The following is a 22,477-nucleotide window of genomic DNA, read 5'->3' as shown; positions in this document are numbered from 1 at the left end:
ACCTGATACGTCATGGTGCCGCGGGGGGGGGGGGGGGGGGGGTGTTCAGAGCTGGGTCTGAATGGCTCTGAATGGCACCGCTCCCGGCTGTGATCTGCAGCCGGGCAGTGCCTCTATTAGCCGACGCGGGTCCCGTTGCTGTCAATCCATGTCCTGTCCCATGGTTCCTTTTTCTCCTCGTGCAGGTATTAGCTTAAAAAGTATCTATTATTCTGGTGGGTCAGTGTCAAAGAGACCGTGCACTAGGCATGCATTGTCTTTTACCTCTTCAGCAGCTCAAGGTAATTTATCCCAGGGGCACAGCTATGAAGAAGAAAGGCAGGAAAGAAGAAGAGAGAGGTTCAGCATGCCTAGGGCAGGGAAGTCCTAGGCCCCACCTGTTTAAAAGATCTTTTTTATTGAGGCAGGTGGGATTTACGCCACTTTTACTCCATGTTAACTGGCCCTTATTCTGAAGGTCAATAAGATTACAGTGATAGCTAATATACATAACTTTTGTTATATCCTCATGAGGCAAACTGTAAATATTTACTATGGCAGCTAACGAGTTCTTCACAAGGCCTCCGGCTGCCATATTGGATCCATCAAAGGCACCTGTCAGTTTACTCTCTACATGCCAGGGTTGCTCTTGATGGCAGCATGTAGAGAGTTAACTGTACTCCACTCCAAGTAGTTACAGGCAGGTGTCAGCTGTAAGATACAGCTAGTAGTTGCCACATGTAGAGCAAGATCAGCTCCTGAGCCCTTGTTAAAAAGGCTTATCAGCAGTTGTTAAGATTATTACCGGTGTGCACATAACTTTGCTGGTAAGGATCATAAAATGATACCAATGATGGTATGAGTAATGTATATATTGGTGGAATTCTGTGCTGCACTGGATTTTGTATTATCAACATTATACAGTGAAACCCAATTTAGCATTTTTCTATGGCAGTGGATCTGGTCAAATAACAAAGTATAGAAAATGCAGAATTAAGTGTCTAATTAAAGCAGGAACATACACAGCATCCATTTACACATTTAGGGTGCGTTCACACCTACAGGATCTGCAGCAGATCTGCAGCAGATCTGCAGCAGATTTGATGCTGTGTTCAGTTATTTAAATGAAATCTGCTGCAGAAAATCAGCTGCAGATCCTGTAGGTGTGAACGCACCATTAGGCTATGTTCACACTGCGTATGAATCTGTCCGTAGATCGTACGCAGCTGTACATGTGCGGCTGAAACTACGGGCGTGGGAAAAATAGACATGCGGCTGGATGCGTACGAACCGCGAATATACGCCTGTAGTACAGTTATGCTTCCCTAGCTTGTTTCGAAGCGATCTGAGGCAGGTCATTTACTTGGAAATCTTCGCCCAGCCCCGTAAACCACACAGAACCTTTTGGATCGAAAAATCAAGTTCAATTTGGCTGAAATAAGTACTTCGTACAGGACCGCATGGAAATCCACGGCCGTGAGTTTCAACATTTACATCCTCAAACAATGGTCAAACTCATACGTAGTGTGCACTGTGCGGGCGTATATCGTATACTTTCAAGCGAACGCATCAACCTCAAAACTACGTGCATATATTCGCGGTTCGCACTACGGACTGATTCATACGCAGTGTGAACATAGCCTTACACATGAGACAGCGTTAATACAGCAAACAGGACTGTATTATGAACTTTTTTCATACATCCCTACATATGGGAAATATTGTCCAGCCCTAAAACTATTCTTGGAACTGAATACAGTATCAGCTGTATACACCGTTCTATTACATCACTGATATCAGCTGTATACACCATTCTATTACATCACTGGTATCAGCTGTATACACTATTCTATTTCATCACTGATATCAGCTGTATACACCATTCTATTACATCACTGGTATCAGCTGTATACACTATTCTATTTCATCACTATTATCAACTCTATACACCATTTTATTCCTTCACTGGTATGAGGATCTATACACCATTTTATTACATCACTAGTATCAACTCTATACACCATTCTATTCCCCCACTGGTATCATGATCTATACACTGTTCTATTACATCACTGGTATCAGCTGTATCGCCATTCTATTACATAACTGGTATCAGCTCTATATACCATTCTATTACATCACTGGTATTGGCTTCATACACCACTCTATTACATCACTGCTATCAGCTCTATAACCATTCTTTTCCATCACTGGTATAGCTGTATACAGCATTTTATTCCATCACTGGTATCAGCTGTATACAACATTCTATTCCATCACTGATATAAGGAGCTCTATACACCATTTTATTACATCACCAGTGTCTGCTCTGTACACCATTCTATTACACTCATATCAGCTCTTTTTTAAGTGTCAGGGTTGGATTAGCCCTCCAGAGTACCAGAAGATCCCCCAACAGGGTTTAGAAAGAGACCCCCCCCCCCCCCCCATTTACCACTGGGGTCTATGTCTTATGGGCTGATTCTGAAGATATGATATGATGTGTACTGTATGTACGATAACCCAAAAAATTATAAAAAATTAAAATATGTTCTGTGTAGATGATGAATTTGGGGCTTAGACCTATCGCCTTTAGTGGGCCCTGAGAATCACAGGCTGGCGCAGTATACTCCTGAAGTGTTTCATAGGAAACTACATCCTATTTTATCTACTTGGACCTCTAAAAGATTTATTATTTCGATCAAGCAGATAGCAGCTGTTTCTGTGTACATCCATGGGATGTCTTTCCAGCCGGAATAGTCAGGGGCTTCTAGCCTGAAGACCATACGACTAGTCGGATGAATAATGGCATTCACTAACTTTAATTAAACAAATTGCAATTCACAACATAATGTGTGCTGTCTCTGTTTGAAAGTGTAAGTTTTGTATTCTGTTCTTGTGTTTGATTTTACTCTTGGGAGACCACAGCTATTCATACCGCCTTGAAGAGAAGCTGTGACCTGTCTATATTCTGACTACAATGGAGAAACTCTCGTAAATTATGGTCCCTTCTCCACACAGGGGACCCATCGATTATGAGGCAGACATGTATTTCAAATTATTTATTGGTACACTGCTGGGATATCGCATATTTTTTAGCTCACTCTAGCTATGTCTGAGGAAGTGAAATCATTTCCTTCTACATTTAGTACAGGGTAAGCCCTTCACCCAGCCTCAAAGGTTACAACACTGGGATTCAGGGACTATAAAACTTTGACATGTAATTATATTTATCACTGTTGCCTGTAGAATTTTTCCATGCTTCCCTTTTATGAGTTTGGTATAATATAAAAACCTATAATGAAGTCTGATTGGATTGGATTTGGTTGTAATAATGTGGAACCTACAAATACTGGTTAGATCAGAAGCACTAGTGATATTTAGCAGTCATCACCTTTTTATGATAAATGAAAATGAGCCTTTAAAGGGGACATCTGATTTAGAAAATTAATTTACAAATAACATATTACAGAGTTCATTGATAATAGAGTGTAAAGATGGCTGCAACTCGAGCATGCTCAAGTGTGATTGTTTGGTGGCTGAAGACGTTGGATGTAGCCCTAGGGGATCCTGGAAAACATGGATACAGCCTATGGCTATGTTCACACAATGTAAAAATGGGGTAAATAACTGCTATTCATTATGATCATTAATTATCTTGATCATTAAAAGAAAAGTCCGGCCAAGTACTTTTTTTTTAAAGCAGGGGGGGATAATCTCAACTCACCTCCCACCCCAGAGGGGCAGAGTCAAAGATGTCAGATGAAGCCTCCTAGACCAGCCCCTTTCAGGACTTCGGGAACATTTCAGAGTCACTTGGTTTATGCCCCATTTTCTAAGCCAAAGTATCCGAACTTTCTTATTTTATACTTTTTATTTTCATTGTTTGCAGTGTCTGTATGTCTTTTGTTAATCATCATTTTGTAACCAAGTACTGTACATTTTTATGCATTACACCTAAAAGTTTGATGTTTTTTTTCAAACCTAGCTAGCTCCTTGAAGAGTGCATGTGCAGTGTGTGACCGTATATTGTAAGACTGGGTGGCTTACTCTACCATGTGGGTGTGTTTGCTTGCGAGTGGAATACTTTTTGGGTTCCCTGTCTCTCCAGTGACATAACAGATAGGGTGGTGGCAGCAAAGTTATGTATGTACGCTGTACTCGGGTTTCTGGCAAAGGCTGGTGGGTCATGTGTATGACAGCGGACAGTGGGTCCAGACACAGCAAAGTTATGCGTTTTTATTGGCCAGAAAACAAGGAGTGTTTGTGGCAAGGTGGGTGTCTGGTGTCTGGTTGTGCGGAAGGTGTCAGGTGACTCTCGAGTTACGGCCTGGGAGCAGGGCATAAAAGCACGGGTGCATGAGGTGAATTGATCTGTAGGGCTAGTACAACCCAGGAGAACCCAGAACTCCCAAATCCCCTTGTCTTGTCTTCCCCCTTTGGTCTTAGGTAATTTCCCCTCTGGGTTAGGTTTCCCCTCCCTCTAGTCACATCACGGCTGGGGTTGCCCCAGACACCAGACTTTTCCTTTAACCCCTTAATGACCCTGGCGTCGTTAGGTGAGTTCAGAGGGGGGCTCGGCAATCTATTGATCCCGACTCGGCAATCTGTTGCTCTCAGCTGCAGGAGCTGAGAGCAATAGAACACAGATCTCATGGATCTATGCGGTATATCTATACTGCATGAATCTCAATGAGAGATCAATGTGGCTATACTAGAAGTCCCCCCAGGGACACAGTTTTAACACACAACCACACAGCCATTGTGTTGCAACAAGGGCTGTTATCTGCCCTTTTTTTATATTGTGGGAACATTTTTTATGGCTGGGGCATAGCTAATGTCTCATGGGCCCTGGTGCAAGAAGTTAACGTGGGGACCCGTCCCCGACAATGACCCCACTCCACAGTGTCCCCCTCCCTTCTCTTTGGTTTCTCCCCCCCATAACATAATGCAAGTAAGGAATGAGTGGGACCCAGCCGGAGTGGCCAGGTCCTGACTCTGGTGTTTGCCATCTAGCAGCAGCATGCATCCACGTGTTTGTGACCCATGGATGCAAGCAGCTGCAGTTTATAAGTTAGAGTAGTGTGTCCCAACCTTTTCCACTGCGGGACACCCCTTGGAACAATTTCAGTGACTCACAGGTGACGTCTTCTTTGATCTGTAACATCACTTTACCTTTTATTCTCTGTCTTGCCCAGACCACCATGACGATTTCTTCCAGCAACAATTCATCTCTTCAGTACCTGCAAGACAGTGGGACAGTGCCTGCTCTGCTGTGTGCCCCACAGACACACTCCAAAATCTTGTTAAAGTCTCATGGTTAAAACTGCAAAGAAAAGACCAACTTCATGTTAATGCCTTTGGATCTATATTAGGATGCCCTAAAGCTCCATTTGTGTATGATAAAAATTCCTTTTGTAAATGCCAGCCATGATCTTTAATGCATTGGCTCATTGTATTGATCAGTAAAATCCTCCTATGATAAATAATAGGGATGATCGAGTTTTCAGTACTAGTGAAGCGATTCAATTAGCTCAGACTCCTAATTCTAGCAACTCCTAGTATTTTAGATAATAGTTAATATTTTAGACCATGGACCTGACGGTACATTTCATTAATGTTCACAATTGTATTGCAAATCTTATAAAAGGAGGATGTGGGGTAGATTGCCACTGAATCACATTTCTAAATGATGGAATACTTAGCTGTAAAGATGTGTACCATGGAATTATAACTGGATTAACACTTTTTTTGTGGCTACACATATCTTAGAATTTTTTAACGGTTCCTCAAAAAAAAACGATAATATGCAGGTCTAACATGTTTTTAGGCAATAGGCCTGGAACCATGAACCAGTAAAATATAGAGCGCTCTTGGCCAAATCCTTTGGATTCAGTATGTCTTGGACGAGGTTTGTGCGGTTTGGAAGCTTTACGTTGTCCTACGTTAAGCCCTGAGTGGTATTGTGGGGTTATTCTACTAACCTGACTGATTTCCTTATTTCACCAGAAAACCTCCTTGAGGATTTTATCAAAGCCATTTAGTAAAGTCTGATGAAAAAAATTGTTACATTTTAAATACCCAATGTGTAAGGTAGATTATGTGATACTGGCCTAAATATTGTGCTCACTGGAATACTATAGTATGTCTAACTTGTATACACGTATGTTTATGCCTATTACAAATGCATATACGTGTGTGGATAGCCATCTTTAACAATATAACATTAAAGTAAGCTATGATATCGAATGCACATCATCTCAAACTTTTTTGCAATTGTGTCAATATGTTAGCAAGTTTAGATATATAGTTGTCACTATATCGTCGCTGTAAAGGCTAAAAATCCTACATTGAAGATTAGCCAGTGGTCAAAAGCATTTTTGCAGTGGAGAGATCTCATACCTTCAAAGCTTTACCAACAGGATGCGGTACCTGCAGCACTTGAGCTGTTGCAAAACTACAATTCCCATTATGCATGGAAAGCCATACCTTTGGCTTTTGATGTCCAGGTATGATGGGTGGGAATTGTAGTTTTGCAACAGCTGGATGACTAAGCTGCTCTAAGTAATGGTCAGGGGTCACAGATAAATCCCCTCTCCAATAATCATAGCGATATATACGTGTAAGAGTCATGACCTACAAATTTTTTGCCAAATTGTGGCAAAAAATGTTATAATTTCAAAATTGTTAGCTAATTAACATAGCAGCACATGCTGTTTAATAAACTAGCCTTAGGCTATGTTCACACAATGTCCGTTTTTGCCGCGATTTAACTAACTGCCATGAAATGCATTGAAGTCAAGGGGAAGACAGACGTCCAATGTACACAATGCATTTAATAACGGACATTTTTACCACGGACGTCAAAATAATGAACATGATTATTATTTTCGGACGTCTTTTGCAAACAGCGGAAGTTTTTTTATTAGTTGTTCACACACAGTTTTCCTTTTTCCACCGTTCTTTCTCCGTTTTTACTATTAAATTCAATGGTCTTTTTAATTAAGCCGCACCCAAAGGCCAATTAGTAACCCCAAACTAAAATAATGTGCAAACACCAGTCAAGGGTAGGCCAGACAGTTAAATGACGTCCGTTATTTTAGACTCAAAATAACGGACGTCATTTTAAACGGAGCTGAAAAAACGTTGTGTGAGCGTAGCCAGAGACCATCTAGTTTCTGTTTTAGACTTTTATAACGTTTATGCCAACTTTACAGTGGCTTAAAAAAAAGTCTAAAAAAAGGTATCTTGGCACAGTGTGTTGATACTGTAATCTATCAACCCCATGCCCCCACTGGCACCGTCTGTTTGATGACAGTAAGTCCTGGGTCTGTCTTTTAAAATGTGCTTGGTGTCCTGGTTAGAATAAAAAATTATGTTTTAGTCTGTAGCAGCTGAGTCAATGAACCGTGGCCTAGAGCTCTATGCCATAGCCAAGCCTCATTGACTCGGCTGCTGCAAAATAAAAGATAATTTTTTTACCCTAACCAGAACTGGGAAGTACTTATTGTCATCAAACAGACGGTACCAGTGGTTTGGGGGGATTGATGAATGCAGTATCCCTTTAAGCCTAGTCCCCATTTATCAAGAAAACTTGCTGTCCTTGTTAGGCCATGTCCCCTTTTGAGAACAGAGTCAAGAATTTCTTAAACAAATGATAAAGTTGTTTTATATAAAAATGGGCAAACCGTTTTTACACTAGCACTATTATAATTTTGTAAGTCACTACTTTAAGATAATATATTGTCCTTCTGTTTCTCAGATTAGTGAACTAATTTAGTGTGGTAAATTATAATAAAGTACAATGTTATGTGGATATCCAATTATCACCATATGAGTTTACCACTCTACTTGGTTATTTGTGACTATGGTTTTCAGCCATCTCTTTTCTGTTTGGTCATCAAGTAACCAATTTTTTTTTTATTGATATCATGCAGTGTATTCTGGGATTTGTACTGTGCAGCACCTGACAGACGAGAGACCTGTGAACACTCCAGTGAAGCTAAGGCATTCCACGACTATGTAAGTTAACACTTCATTCCCACCCTTATATGATTCAATGATCCATATGATTTCTGTTAATCTATAATATATTGAATGACAAATGATAAAGAAAAATTCTGTTTTGCAATGGGGGTCATATACATAATGTGCAGATGCTATTTGTCCTTACGTGGTGACATTAATAAAGGGTTAAGGAAAAATATATAGAAAATGATGACTATTTCTTGTTTTTCTTCTTGGTTCACTAAAGTTTAACACAGTTTTCTTATGGTATTTTCCCCCAATTTAACCACATTTTACTGATCTTTTATGAGACTCTGGTTGAACATCGAAAAACAGCTGGAATGGCTTAAGAAAAAAAAAAAGAAAAAAAAGAACCAGCAATATGTGCCAAGGAAAGTCTGTTGCGTGCAGCTATTGTACTTGGCTGTGGCACATTTGTGTATGATTCAGGCTGAACATATATTCTAGTGGGCAGGCTGTGTGCTCTCTGCCTAATTGGAGCCTCTGTGGCAGGAAATACTTTCCCTATAGAAGCTTGGTTAGAGCGTCAGTAATCAACATCTATTTGTATGTATTCGTCTAACCCTTACAGTACTAGATACTTATACAAAGTGCTATGCACCAAACAAGTAACCAACTTTTACCATATTCTAAGCATGTATATGATTTGAGTTTCCTAGCCATCTGTAAATATAACGTATTCCATCCCAAAAAGTCAACCTTTTTCTAGTCAAGTATACTCAGCATGACTAACTATAACATTGTAACCGATTGAACAATTTCTGGTTTAAGTCTGAGCTCTTGAGAATAAGTTAAACCAAATGGGAATTATGTCTGTGACCCCGTGCTCCACTGTTATTATCAGGGGAACCCCTGACCAGTTGCTTGATTTCCCTACAGTTGCAGCAGTTCATTGCAAGGCATTCATTGACATAAATAGGCATCAAGTGATTTCTATGGTTGTCCGCAGTTCTCTGGAGCATAGGGGGAGATACCTTCTTCTATTAGATCAGCATGCCCTATTTTGCCAAATGAAAGGGTTTTTTAGGATGTGGATCTCAAGTGCTTGCCCTCTCCCTCTTCTGTTTGTACTGCAGTATATTGCAGCAGCTGGAGTTATTATTTGCCATTGGAACTTGAATTCAGTCACCATTTCTGTCAAGAAGCATTTTAGAAGAGGGAGAAAGTGCATAAGAGCAACTCACCATGGGTTCCTTCCTACTACCTGTTTGCATTGGGAAACAGGTCAGAGGGGATGGGGGGTAACCCTTTCATAAAACTGGTGGGGACATATACAGTGGGGGATGGGGCTTGTCTGAACTGGTGGTGCAGAGGGTCAGTCTGAAGTAGATGCTGTCTGTCAACAGTACTGGCTGAGCCTGTGAGAGAGAGTCAAGCTTAGAGGAGGCATCTCCAACAGTGCCTCATATAAGTCACTGTGCATGCTCTTAGCTTCTCACACATGAGGCTGAGAACTTGACAGCAGCTGGAGGTGAGGCTGCAGACAGTCAGAAGTAGTAGTGTCAGAACCATTTTGCATATCCAATTCTTTTACCACAATAATAGAGATGAGCAAATACGATTCGATCGAGTAGGTATTCGATCGAATATTGCGGTATTTGAAAGATTTGAATACAATCGAGTAGTGTGTCAAATACGCGGCAAACATTCAAAAGCCCTCCCATCGCAGTTGGCGCTTTTTTTAATGCAATCACCATGCAGGCAGGGTGTGAGGGACCCTGGGAGTATGCACGCAGCGCGAAAGCGCGTCTACCCTCATTGGATGGCTTAACCACATGACCTCGAATATTTAACACTTGACTTCCGCCTTTCGACCGCAGATGCGTTTTCAACCTAGTCAGGGAGAGATCTTCGAGCAGGGAGAGATAGGCTAATATCCAGAAAAAAGTCATCTCTGGAGTCTGCATCCAAACCACTTCTTAGTGCTAAGAAATAGATGATATAACAGCAGCAGCAGCAGCAGCTGTATTCATTCCAGTACCCTGGTGTGTTCAAGTGACTTATAGTGTCCCTGGTTTAGCCCACTAAAGGCACGTTAACCTTATACCTATTGTGCCAGTAGCCCAGTAAAAGGCACGTAATACCTATTTTGCCAGTTGCCCAGTAAAAGGCAAGTGATACCTATTGTGCCAGTTGCCCAGTAAAAGGCAAGTAATACCTGTTGTGCCAGTTGCCCAGTAAAAGGCACGTGATACATATTGTTCCAGTAGCCCACAAAAAGGCACGTCATACATTCTGTTCCAGTAACGTTCGTACAGTATGATGCGTGATACGCGCGAATAACATGATGCTCTGCAGACGTACATTGGAATCATGTATGTAACGTAAGAAATACGAAGGAAATGTGCAAACATTGCCGTAAAGCGTTCGCAAATATTTTTCCTTCGCAACTGCGGAGAGTGGCATTATACTGCGATTTTGGGGTGTTGGGTGCACCCAGGCATGCTCCCCCCTAATGTCCCAGTATCATTCCGGAGGTGTTCGCATCGTTTAGGGAGGTTTCATGAGGGACTTGGTGACCTCCAAGGGGTCGAAATTTGATTTCCAAGTGCCGAGCATTTTTTTCCCAAAGACTATAATGGGATCGAATATCTCGGTGCCTATTCGATTCGAATTCTTTTAAGTCGAATATTTCACTACTCGCTCATCTCTACACAATAAATGTATTCGTTTTTTAATTATTGGACTTTGCACTTGATTTAGGGTCAGAGCTGGCACCAGCGAGTATGGCTTCTGGCCTTTTTTCTGTCTATTGAACTTAAATGGAAAGCAACATCCCCAAGGTGACATGAGTAAATTATTTTATACATCCTTCCTTTTGGTGGGTGATTACTTAAGATTGGCGTAAGAGACTCCAGTTTTAATGAATCCCCCCGCCCCCAAGGTTTTTTTTAAACTTTGCAAGGAAACTTTTGTTGTATATAAAAAAAATAATAATACCTGCTGGCATTTAGATGCTTTTGGAATATTCTGATTGGTTGCCAAATGGAATGATTAATATATATTATAGAAAATATTTTTTTTTGTTTTCTATCCACAATGGTATAATAATGATTAATCATTTTATTTTCTGCCTTCAAGTGGCTCAAGTGTAAAAAAGTACATCTGAAACCTAGTCTGAGAATTATGAAGACATCGTATTACCTAACAATATTTGCTGAGGACAGTTTTCGCATTAATATTGGCATCGGTTGCTACTAAATATCTAAATCTAATATTTGTAACCAAGATTTTGATTTCAAAAGAGCAATTTCTGAGATGTATTTGGAGGTAAATTGCTATTTTGTTGGCATAAGATTTGATATAGGCGGGAACTTATTTTAAGAAAATGTAAGTTTGACTGTTTTCAAGAGGTTTCACAGCTTTTGGCTATGGTACTGTCTGCTTCAGCTTTTTCCTCAATATGATAGGTTTTCAGTAGAAATATGCGCCAGATCACACGGTCTTGGAGGTATTGCACTTTTTAATGTGACACATTTATAACATTGAACACGATCATGATCAGAGACTTTCATGTAACTGATTCTATATAATGCACTGCTATATAATGTTTTATTCACCACCTCCAGCTATATAGTTGACTAAAATTCGAAGAAAAGCAAAGAATGGTCCCACAGGCAAATATTCTGCTTCTGGAGAAAAATTTGCCTTTCACATGAAATCACTAACTGCAGAAGCAGTAAAAAAAAAAGTCAACTACATGTGTGGATTCCACCCCCCACCCCCATTTTACAGTGTTTTTCTCCTGTAAACCTCTATACATTTTTTCCCTACTTAAAAAGGTCATGAAACACCAAAAAGTTTCAATTTTTTTTGTTTTATATCCAGATAATAAAATTTAAAAAATACAAGTGTTATACATAGTAGGGACACACCCTGTTAACAGTAGGAATTTCACCAATGTGTCAATCTATTCATATCTAAGCATTCTAGGTTGAGCAGAAGGCTCCTTATTCACCACCTCTATAATTCTTCTACCTGCCTGTCCTCAATTACAGCGACTATTTTTTTAAACTATCATGGGAAGCCATTAAATGGACGAAAAGTGACCAATAAACTATGAATTTTATGCCAATCTCTGCCGTAACTGTAGTTTAAGGAGGCGTAGAAAAAATGAGCTCATACAACAGGTGACCTTATGTTGCTTGACACACTAAATGTATGAGATAAAGAGCCAATAAGCTCTCCTTATGTAATTGGACTGCATTGAAGTGACTCTGTACCCACAATCTGACCCCCCCAAACCACTTTTACTGTCAGATAGCTGCTTTTAATCCAAGATCTGTCCTGGGGTCCATTGTGCAGGTGATGCAGGTATTGTCCTAAAACAAAACTTTTAAACTTTCAACCCTGTGTCAAATTGACGTGGCCTAGAGTGTCTGTGCCCTAGGTTTGCACCGCCTCTCCATCCCTCCTCCCCATCCTCCTCATAATTAGGAAAACCCCTAGGCAGTATTTCTCCTAATTATCACTTGTCTGAACACTGCACATGTGCCTTAAAGATCTACCACATGTGCAGTGTTCAGACAGGTGATGAAGAGGAAAAATCATGCTTAGGGCATTCCTAATGATGAAGAGGGCGGGGAGGAAGGATGGAGGGGCGGTGCAAGTCTAGGGCACGTGTACTCTAGACAACGTTAATTTGACACAGGGCTGCAAGTTTAAAAGTTGTTTTCTAAGACAATAACTGCATCACCTGCCTAACGGACCCCAGGAGAGATCTTGGATTTAAAGCAGCTATTTGACGGTGCAAGTGGTTTGGGAGGGGGGCAGATTGTGGGTACAGAGTCACTTTAAAGATTATGTGAGCTAGGTGCCAGGGAGTTGCTATAAAATACAGGCAATTAATCTCTTGCTGGGAACACATAAGAGAACCTCTGCATGGTTGTGGATAGATCATTCATGTTATTCAAGCCAGTTTCACATGAGCGTAATATATGGTACATTCCCCCTTAGTGTTTATTAGTAGAGATGAGTGAATCTCAAGCATGCTTGGGTTTCTCTGAATCCGAGCGTGGGGCATTTGATTACCGTTGACTGCAGACATTGGATGCAGCACTAAGGAGTCATGAAAAAACATGGATACAGCCTATGGCCCATGTTTTCTTGGACTCCCAAGGGTTTTATCCAATTTCTGCAGCAACCGGTAATCAAATGCCGCACACATCTGTTCAGAAATTCTGGTGTGTGTAGACATGTATGTTCCCACAACGTCTTTTTAGTAGAAAAAAACTGCCTTTTTTTTATAATAACAGCCATTTATTATGATCATGATCATTATTAGACTATGTTCATACATAATATTTCCATTAGTCTTTTGGTCAACATTTTTCAACCAAAACCAGGAGTGGTTTGAAAGCACTGAAAGGCTATGTTCACACAACATCATTTTTCAGTAAAGAACGGATGCTCACTGCAATGGAATCAGCGTCTGTTCTTTACTGCACGGGCGGCATTACATTGAAGTCAATGCAATGTCGCCTGCTGTGTTCACACATCGTTATGTTAACCTCCGTTATGTACCTGCCTATTATTTCCGGACGCTGTTCAGTGAACAGCGTCCAGAAATAATAGCTGTTCACACAATGTAAAGTGCCGGGGCGGCCGCACATTACATTGAAGTGAATGGTTAATGGATTTGAGAGCACACCAAACAAGTCAAACAAGTGCCCACAAGTCAGTGTTAAGAGAAGAATGTTCTTGCAGCGATACAGAGGTATCGGCTGCAGGAACGCCCTGAATGCAGCCTGGCGGCCTGCAGTTTAACATGGACGCTATTAAACATAGTGTGATTATGGCCAAACTATGCAAATCTTTCAATTATAATTTTTCTTTGTCAGTTCTACTCCTGATTTTTGCCTCAAATACTGACAAAAATATTGACCTAAATGTGGTGTGTAAACATTAATAGCTATTATTTAAAAAAAACAAAAACAAACTATGCTTTTTCACCTAAAAAAAACAGTTAAACAATGCGTGAACAGATGAAAAAAAAATCGCCAGGTAGTACATAATAAACTTGTTCATTACTTGAACGGTCATAATCAACTACAGACGTTATTCTATACAGTGTGTGCACTGCTATCCAATTTCCCATCAACTTTAATGCAAAAATTATGTCCTTATCTTTATTTTATTTATATTTGTGATATCCCTATGTTGACTACCAATGTACCCTTATAATCCCCATCAGCTGGGCCATTTTTGTGTAATCTTACTTTTTACTCAATAGTTCAAGAAAATTCACTTTGCACTACTCCCATGCACAAATATACATTCCATACATAATGAACTGCTTCTGTGGCTCACCCTTATGGTCAGTCTGCTCCAGCGTGCAGGTTGGCGTGGTGCTCTGCAATCCACAATATAGAGTCCGGTATGCAACAGGTAGAGAAAGATGACGTTGCGGCACTCACTTGAAATTCATAGAAATCTTTATTGATCGCTGGACAGCATACAAAGTAACCACATGTGCTCAAAATAGGTTACATGGCAGATACAGGTGCACTCCACTTAAAGCGACGGCCGTTTCGCGGTCATACGCATCGACAGGCTAAGTGGTACCACTGAGCCTGTCGATGCGTATGACCTCGAAACGGCCGTAAGTGGGGTATTGCAGCATATATATCTCTATACCGGACAGCAGCTGTATGCTGTGTGTACAGATGTTCTTCATCAGGGATGTCAATACACAGTGGGACAAAATTAAAAACCTGGACAAAATCCTGGGCCAACCTTGATATACATTGAAAAACGTGTACAATTTAGAAGATTTTCCCTTCTACTCACATATATCGACCAGATATAACCCTTTCATAGGAAAGCTATAATGGAAAGATTTGATCCCTTTTCTGTGTTTTGGACCTGCTCCTTGTTGTGCCAAAACTACTGATCCATAGGGCCTGTTCACACAGGATAATTTTTGCAATGGACTTCAATTGAAGTTCTGCCTTAAACTTTAGTAGATCATAAAAATAATAAACATCTGTCATCTGTCATAAACTATTCTGTCATTAGACAATATTACCTAATAGTACATGAAAAATTCATCTATACTGCTGATGAATAAAAAAGGCTATGAATACTATGACTATACTGAGTATAGCAATCATATAGCGCTCAGATACCACACAGTCTGGTCCAGATCACTGCAGATTCTGATGCACGGTTTTCCAGCACATCCTCATCTCCTTCACCCCCAAATCCTTACACTATTGTCATTGGATGTATGGAGAAGACACTACCATTGCATGATTCAAGCTTGCTGACTGTTTCCAGGAGCAGCCAGCAAAACAGTGAAAAAGTATTGCTTTTATACAAACTGAATGATACTGTGTGGAAATTGTATCTCTGCTAGATTAATCTTTAGTGACGGTTATGTGGCAGTGCAGGGGATACTCTGTGCTCTAGGCAGTGCTTTCCATTGTCCATGCCCATATTCTTCATACAACACGGCAGAGTTAAAGGGGTAGTGCGGCGCTCAGCAATTATTCACAGAAAAACACACATTACAAAGTTATACAACTTTGTAATGTATGTTATGTCTGTGAATCGCCCCCTTCCCGTGTCCCCCCACCCCCGCACGTGTACCTGGAAGTGTGGTGCGATATACATACCTGACGCGTGTCAACCCCTGTCTTCTGTCGATGCAATCTTCGGGAGTCCGGCCGACTCGCTGCAGCCGTCCCGCATGCCGGCCCCCCATAACTGTGCTCAGCCAATCGCGGCCGAGCAGCTGATGACGCGTGTCGCGTCATCAGCTGCTCAGCCACGATTGGCTGAGAATAACTATGCTCAGCCAATCGCGGCCGAGCACAGTTATGACGCGGCAGAGGGGGGCCGGCAGGAGCGGGTCGGATCAGGTATGTATAGCGCACCACACTTCCGGGTACACGTGCGGGTCGGGGGAACACGGGAAGGGGGCGATTCACAGACATAACATACATTACAAAGTTGTATAACTTTGTAATGTGTGTTATTCTGTGAATAATTGCTGAGCGTCGCACTACCCCTTTAAGAAAGAGTCCAGGTAGTACGTTTCTTTAAGACTCCCTGAGAATTAGCAGCCTGTGTGTAAATCACTATGTGACAGGCTGATCTTGATAACAGCCGGTGTCTGCACACATCCTGACAGATAGTGGAGCCCTAGTGACTTCAGCATACACTGAACTAGACTATCTGGACCTTAATGAAAACACAAATAAATGTGCCCCTGTACTGAGAAACTTTTCCCTTTTCAGAGACTGCATCAGGTCATCCTGTGTAGTGCTCCAGTCTGTTCTGACCAGTGACCAAGCTGCACAAGTCCCCAACAGCAGTGGAGGAATGGCCCGGGCTGTGGAGAGATGCAGAGCAGGACACACTGTACCCTACACACAGGAGCAGAGCACAGGGCAGCACATGGCACTGATGCTACCTGTTACAGGGTGTGAACTGACTTTATTTTGGGGTCAGGCAGCGAACCTTCATAGAAGCCAATGTGCTGTGCAGCAGATAGGGGTTGCAGTGTGTGGGTGTTCGGCCTGGGAGTGGCACTGCGCTGTGTTGACAGGGGTATGTGTGGCAGGATGTGCGAATAGAGGGGCGTCCTATGAGTTATGGACCCCTGGGCAGCTGCCTACCCTGCTCCTTGGGAAAGAAGGCTCTGTTTAGACCTAGCAGTCAAGCCTGAGCATAGTTCTGATAGATGGCACTGTGGCAGGGTTAATACCATCAGTTGTGTACAGGATTTTCTAAGATTTTCCTTGCTCAAGAACTGGCCGCTTTCCCAGATGGAATGATTTCAGATGATGGAAAGATACAGAGTACTGTGTTTGTCCAAGATGATATTGCAAAACTGCTAGTACTTTGGGTACAGGTAACAAAGTGCATCTGGCCAGCACAAATGTTCCTGACCTTGAATTGCTCTCCAGCAGCTTACTGCGTGAATGTGATTTCCTATCACAAATTATACCTAAAATTTTATTATATCTGAGAGAAATCTCATTGTATAAGTCACACACAAATAATTGATATTGGTGTATTACCCAGGCCTTCACAACAAGAAAATAATAGCAGTTACCTTGGGTATATGGCAGAATTTATTGTAAAACCTTCTACAATCTACAGCAGACCCGGGCATTGTGCAATAACTGATTCTGTCCGGTCTGCGTCCCCTATCAGCATCCCTAGAAGCCATACAGCTTCTAGGGATGCCCCACTGCTGTAATGTTCATTCCACTCACTGCAGGTTAAACTTCATGCCCGCAGCCTATGAGCAGCCAGGACATGATTTCTCCATCAGACACAATGGTATGACGTCATTGCGCCTGCTAGAGGATCTGTCCAGCGGCTCACAGGCTGGAACCAGAAGATAGAGGGACCTGCTGTATTCCTGGAATAGGTGAGTATCTGTAGCAGGGGACAATATTAGTGTGGGTGGGGGCCTGTATACAACAGTGGGTCATCGTTTCTGTGGGTTGGGGGGCTGTATAAAGCAAGTGGTTGAATTTAGGTTTCCAAGAAACAATCATTAACTTCAATGGGTTTCGAAATTCAATTTGAATCTTGAGCTTTTGAATATTTTATTACTTGCTTATCTCTAACTGGTGATGTAGCTTAAAATGTCACTGATGACTTTCTCTTTGGTGTTATGGAGGGACCCAAGGTATTCGGGGGACCCATAAAATCAATTGGTCCATATGCTAGACGAACTAGACCTGACCCTGTCCCATGAGGAGACTAGATTCAGAAGATTTTCAGTAGCAGAAATTTTTGCAAAGTCTGCTTATGAATCCAACAAATATGTCAGACAAATATAAAAATGCAATTGCAGTAAAATGGCCAAAAATCGTCATATGACATCCTTAAATATTAAAGCTAATGGTATCCTAAGGTTTTATATAAAGTGTGCTTTAAGTCTGGCTCCCTCTGATTGCAAAGCAATTATGTGGATTATATCATAAATAACACTGGAATTTTAGAGTATTACTATGTCCTATATAATTTCTATGAATTTGTAAATGGTTATGATATTCTTTATTAAGCTGATCAGTTACACTTTTAAATATCAGTCTTTAAAAAAAAAAAGTGCTGGGTTACAGAAGAGCTGCTTTGGTTTCAAGATGCTCACCCAAGCATTTGATTTCTAGAGAAACATCAGAATACAGCTAAAACAAAGTCGCCTGGAGCCACCCCCTGCCTCCTGCTCTGAGCATCAAAGCGGGGCACCATTTGGTACAAAACGTGAAATTGAGGCAGGCCTCCCAGTGTCATGACATTGCATTGTACAAATATGGGCAGAGCAGGCACACAGGGAGCTTTCTGCCAACAGGGGAACCGTTTGGTGTTGTTGCTGTGATACTGATCAAACTGAGAGGTAATGGCTATGTCAGAGAAGGGGGAAACAGACTCACAGTGGCAGCTGGCAGATCAGTGGTAACAGCAGGGATTGAATAAACTGGGGACATGCGAGAGCAGGCGGGGGGAGAAAAGAAAGACAGGAACCCACTGTGTGCTGCAGAGAAACCTTGCTCCTGAGACCACAAACATATTACTGAATATGAGAGAGATTGTTTCTGGAAAGACATAGTCTTGCCTTTCAGATCCTGTGCATGGCCAGAGCTGAAATGTAACACTGAATCACTAGATTTACTTGCGTTATATTTTACTATATAAAGCTCACGTACTTTGTTAACTGTTTGTTTTTTGTTTGTTTTTTACAATTGACTTAGATATGAAATGATGCGATGTTAGATAGCAGATGGACTGACATAAATTTTTACATAGCGGGTACCAAAAACAATTTCTCCTTTCACATTTATCACATCAAAACAACATTTGGGCTACATTCACACATCCATAGTGCAGCCTGCGGCCACAGACTGAACTGTAATTGTACATTGGAACTTTATTAACATTGCGATCCATACCACAAATCCCGGTCCAAATTACATGTATTTTTTTGGTGGCATGGATTGCGGCCCCATACGTATGAACGAGGCCATTGAATAGCATTGGTCCTATGTCCTATGGGGACAGAACTATGGGGACAGGATGTGTGAAAATGGGCTTTGTAAAATGAAAAAAAAAAAAACTTAAGTCTTCCCCCATCAATTGGAACCTAATGTCCCAAAATGAGAATGTGAAAACAAGTTATGTCATGGACATAGTTACATAGTCTGTAAGACTGAAAAAAGGCATATGCCTTTCCAATTAAACCTATTGTCCTATAGTATTGATCCAGATGAAGGGGCTATGTTCCCACATTGTAAAAATAAGGGCAAATAATGGCCATTGTAGCAGACAGCTGTTAATATTGATAATGATCATTAATAACGGCCATTGTTTTGCTACAACTATCATTATTTCCCCTTATTTATACATATTGTTGGTAAAATTCCTTCCTAACTTCAAGTCTGGTAATCGGTAAAAATCCCTGGATCTATGACCCTTCTCCTGAATCTAGTGTCTATAACCTGCAATATTATTACACTCCAGAAATGTATCCAGGCGTCTTTCAAACTCTCTTACTGAGTTCACCATGACTACTGCTCTTACCGTAATGAATCCCTCTCTGTGCTGGTGTAGATTCCTTTTTTAATCTAGAAACAAAGAATGTCCTCTTGTTACAGATTCAGTCCTGGGTATAAATCGATCATGGGAGAGATCTTTGTAATGCCTCCTGATATAGTAATACATAATTATTAAGTTCCCCCCAGCTGATTTTTTTTTATTAAGCTACATATCCCTAAGGCTATGTTTACATACAGTAAAATAAAATCCAAATACCACTTCACAATCACGCAATGTCCAATAGATGGACAGTGTCTCCGCAAGAGATACTGTGCAGCTATTTGACATAGTGTTTAGGAGTAGGGTTGCCCACACGCGATGATGATGCCGAACCCACCACCACCACCACAAACATATATCTCAGTAGAATTATTTCCAAGATGTGGAAGCTCAAAAAGTGAGCACCAGAGCAAAAGGCTTCAGTCATCTTCTGCTAGCTGGAAAATTGCTTTAGTCTATGGAAGTCTATGGAGAAGCAGATGTCCATGCACACATTGTTAAAAAAAAAATGCCCTAATTCTAAATGTAACTTTTGGAGCAAACCAGGCACTGAAGATCACCTGCCATCACCCAATACCATCCATACAGTGAAGTCACAGATCTACTGTAGTAAAGCTTAAAAAGCAAACATTGATGGAAAATCAATAGCTGGTAAGATAGTGTTTGTCAATCAGAGTACCTGGAATTGTTTAAGGGTCACTAAGAACACAGCATGTAGCCAGTAGCCATTGAAAGATGTAGATAGTAAGCATGGGAAAGTTGTATAGGTATTCTATTGGGTAGTCAGGGGTTCCCCCATGGTAAAGTGGTAAGGAATCAATAACATAAGCATTTTCCATTTAATTTCTGGTAGTAGGTTAGGGCCCTATTACACCAACAGATATCTGACAGATTATGTGACAGATTTTTGCAGCCAAAACCAGGAAGAGACTATAAACAGAGAACAGGTGATACAGGAAAGACTGAGATTTCTACTCTTCAAATAAATTCCTGGTTTTGGCTTCAAAAATCTGTCACATAATCCATCAGATATCTTGGTGTAATAGGGCCCTTTTTAAAAGCTCTGATCTTCAGCCGTCCACGTCGAGAAGTGAGAAGGCGCGAGCAGCCAGGCCCCATGAATGATCACTGTGTTGCTAGTGCGACCATTTAAATCTATTGCTATCAGCCGCACATCCTTTTTTTATACAGGAAGATGGTCAACCAGTAAAAATAGATTTTGAAGCCTGCACAAAATATGGGGTCAGCTGTTAAGTGGGCGTTTTCCCATATCTCAGCTGATCGCTGTCACTTTCACATGCCGAATATAGCAATGCTCCTGGACAATAATCTGTAAAAGGCCTTTAGATATGATGTTGAATCCCCCAACTGGATAGATGATTTTGATATATCTGATCTGTGCCCAAGTGCTTCTACTTGCCAAATTTCATTGGATGATTAGAATATTATTCTAATAATAGATAAATTATTAGTCCACTTACCTGTTTAGATAATATTAGTCCACTTACCACTTATTTAAAGCTAACTAGCTCCTTTATGCACTTATCTACTGTACATCATACAGACCAGGAGAACATTTACCCAAACCAAACATATAAAATAGATTTTGGAACCACACAGCTCTCTTACAGGCCTGGCAAAATGTCAAGGTGTTAGCATCCTGCATGACTTAAGACCCTGTGCTACATCACTGGTCATAACAAGTTATATAATATACACACATACAGTTTGGAAGTTGACCCTTACTTTTACTTTTTTTTTATACATGTAAACATATAAAACAATGTCGGAATTAAAAGCAAAATGTAAAAGTAGAACTACTGGAAAACATTTAACCTTTACAACTTTTTAGAACATGGCTGTAACCACTCATTTTTAACAGATTATAAATAAGGCGTTTTCTCTAATTGTTTTATTGTGGTGCAGACTTCCATCAACACTTAACAAAAAATCTCCTTTGTGTCTATTTCACCTGAATATACAGCAATCAGCTATAACATTAAATAATATATTGTACAGTGAATAACATTGATTATTTTATTGCAATGGGACCAATCAGAGAATAGGATTGGTATCTTGGGAAGAAATGACACCAGGATGCACTAGGGCAAGTAAGCAGAGGAAGTGTGATGCCAAGTCCAAGGCCATGACAGATTTGCTGATGCAGCTTGCTACATGCAAGATGTCAGTACTAGTACAAGATTTGTGACTGATAAGATCAATTCAATACATAGTTATTACATTGATCTGTACAAGAATACTAAACAAATATGTAAAAAAAAAGTTTAAAATTATATATATATATATATATATATATATATATATTCCCCATATTAAAAATTCAGGTTACCCCTTCTTACATTTTTTCATTTTTATAGGGGTCAAGACATGGTAGTGTTAGACTTAACCTGGATCTCCTCAGACATATCAAAAGTAAAACATACATAAGATGTTTCATTATGTTCTGTTATTTGGTATTAAAGGACTTTCGAATAGTTGATTAGCAGGATGCCAACACCTGGAACCTCTGTCGATCAGCTAATTGGCACCGCCACGGCAGCAGCAGTAAACAGCATTAATGGCCTGTTCTGTGGATAGGGCATCACTAATGTTTGGCTGGAAAATCCCTTTAACTTTTATATATTACAGGATAGGTGAGTACTGTTACTTGGACCATGACCATGTGGCCCAGGAACAGGATCTTACTGATGTCTGCAGCTAAAATTGAACTGCTAAAGTTTCACAGTCAAGAAATTGTGAATAGAGAACAGTGACCAGGGTAGGTGAGTGGTGAGCCTCTCCACATGGACTACAGCGTAAGGACTGTGTAGTGAGAGCAATCAGATGAAAAGACAGTAAGGGCCCAATTACACAGATCAATAATCTGCCAAATCAGGCCAATTTGGACGATTATCGC

General features: G+C 40.8%; 1 protein-coding gene across 2 annotated transcripts in view; it reads left to right on the top strand.

Annotated features, from left to right (window-relative positions):
* Positions 1-22,477, top strand: part of SSBP4 (single stranded DNA binding protein 4) — a 426,420-nt gene that overhangs the window by 163,987 nt on the left and 239,956 nt on the right. For both annotated transcript variants that reach the window (XM_069962485.1, XM_069962486.1), the window contains one exon: positions 7,917-8,001. In XM_069962485.1, coding sequence (XP_069818586.1) covers positions 7,917-8,001 — 85 coding nt within the window. The remainder of the gene's footprint in view (positions 1-7,916; positions 8,002-22,477) is intronic.

This window comes from Dendropsophus ebraccatus, chromosome 3 (genome assembly GCF_027789765.1).
Source record: "Dendropsophus ebraccatus isolate aDenEbr1 chromosome 3, aDenEbr1.pat, whole genome shotgun sequence".
In the NCBI taxonomy this organism is placed as follows: domain Eukaryota; kingdom Metazoa; phylum Chordata; class Amphibia; order Anura; family Hylidae; genus Dendropsophus; species Dendropsophus ebraccatus.
Note: the sequence above shows the minus strand (reverse complement) of the source record. Positions and strands in the feature narration are given on the sequence as shown.